Consider the following 1,842-nt stretch of genomic DNA (forward strand, 5'->3'; position numbering starts at 1 on the left):
TAAAAATATATAGAAAAAATTAGCCGGGCATGGTGGCGCATGCCTGTAGTCCCAGCTACTCGGGAGGCTGAGGCAGGAGGATCGCTTGAGCCCAAGAGTTTGAGGTTGCTGTGAGCGAGGATGACGCCACGGCACTCTAGCCTAGGCAACACAGTGAGACTCTGTCTCAAAAAAATAAAAAAAAAATGCATTGTATTGCATATAACTCTTGCACAGAAAACAATAAAAAATAACAAATTAGAAAGGATTGTTTTGTTTTAATGAAATACCATGGCCCCAGGGAAAAAGTTTTTCTAGTGTGGCAGTCAATGTGTTAAAAAACAAAAATAGGCCAGGCACTGTGCCTGATACCTGTAATCCTAGCACTTCGGGAGGCTGAGGCAGGAGGATCACTTGCAGTCAGGTCTTCAAGACCAACCTGAGCAAGAGTAAGACCTCATCTCTACCAAAAATAGAAAAAAATAGCTGGGCATGGTGGCACTCGCCTGTAGTCCCCGCTACGCAGGAGACTGAGGCAAGAGGATTGCTTGAGACTAGGAGTTTGAGTTTGCAGTGAGCTAACGATGATGCAACTGCACTCTAGCCCGGGTGACAGAGTGAGACTTTGTCTCAAAAAAAAATAAAAATGCTTAAAATGGTAAATTTTATGTTATGCATATTTTACTACAATAAAAAATAAGTTAAACTCAGTAAGAAAACAATACACTTAAATAATTGGCAAGGGGCTTAAATAGACACTTCACAAAAAAAGGCATTCAAATGGCTAGCAAGATAGATGTTCACTATCTTTGGTCATTAGGGAAATATGAAATAAAGTAATGAGATATCACCATACTAGAATAGTTAAAATTAAATTAAAAGGATGACAATATCAAATGTTGGCGAGGATGTGGAGGAAATTGTATTCGCATATATTGCTGGTAGAAATGGAAAATGGTACAGCCATTTGGAAACAGGTTTTAGTCACAAATGATTGGATGCCAGGCTCTCCACACATCTTTTAAAATCTATGACAACCCCATTCACCTCAAATCTGAAACCTATGAGATCCCAGTCAACATTGTCTCTAGTTATAAAGAGGAAAAAAAGTAAAACAAAGAAGATGAGCATCATGGTCTGTCATATGCATTTGTGTTTTCTTTAGTATTTACTAAAGCATAATAGACACTAAAGAAAGATAAACATTTGTGTAAAAGATAAAACAAGTATGGGAACGTCAATGGAGACAAAATCAGAAATTAACCTCACATTTTTGATATATTTTATCAACCAGAATGACCACTTGTTCTTATCCGATAAAAGAAATTGCTTGAGAGATAGAAAACTTACATATTTATTGCTAAAATAAGTATAAGCATTCAGGAACAATTACCATTTGCTGAATATGGAAATCTTGAACTTCTCGGTGTTCTTTATCAGCTTTGCGTTTTTTCTCCTTTTCATGTTCCCAGAAAATCTGATCTGCTTTCATGACAGCCAGTAATTGTTCTTGAGCCTCTATTTTTCTTTGTCTTTCTTCTTCCTCTTTATTTTTCATCTAGATGTTTAAAGGCAAAGGAAGCAAATTAAAACCAGTTTTAGCAACCAGTCCTATATGAAAATACACTGAGTTAGAAGTGTCAACCAGGAGCAATGCAGGAGCAGAAAACTGTATACACCTGGGTTGATTCCCATGTGGCCAGTTTACTTTGGTTGTGTTCTATTTCTGAAATACCAGGAAACACCCAAGTGATAAAGGACAATCTCTATTGGCATAAAAAAGGAAAATACAAGAACTGAAAAGCAAGATCTTTTCAAGGTAGGGAAATATTTGTAGGTAAAAAATTAATTGCTACAAAGTGG

The 1,842-nt window shown here is 36.8% G+C and overlaps 1 protein-coding gene across 1 annotated transcript in view; it reads right to left on the reverse strand.

Moving 5' to 3' along the window:
- The window catches only part of CCDC173 (coiled-coil domain containing 173), a 65,994-nt gene that overhangs the window by 5,799 nt on the left and 58,353 nt on the right, over window positions 1–1,842 (reverse strand). Inside the window, exon 6 of the mRNA XM_012650679.1 lies at window positions 1,373–1,537. Within this exon, the coding sequence (XP_012506133.1) occupies window positions 1,373–1,537 (165 nt within the window). The remainder of the gene's footprint in view (window positions 1–1,372; window positions 1,538–1,842) is intronic.

This window comes from Propithecus coquereli, unplaced genomic scaffold, assembly GCF_000956105.1.
Source record: "Propithecus coquereli isolate 6110/MARCELLA unplaced genomic scaffold, Pcoq_1.0 Scaffold34, whole genome shotgun sequence".
NCBI lineage: Eukaryota > Metazoa > Chordata > Mammalia > Primates > Indriidae > Propithecus > Propithecus coquereli.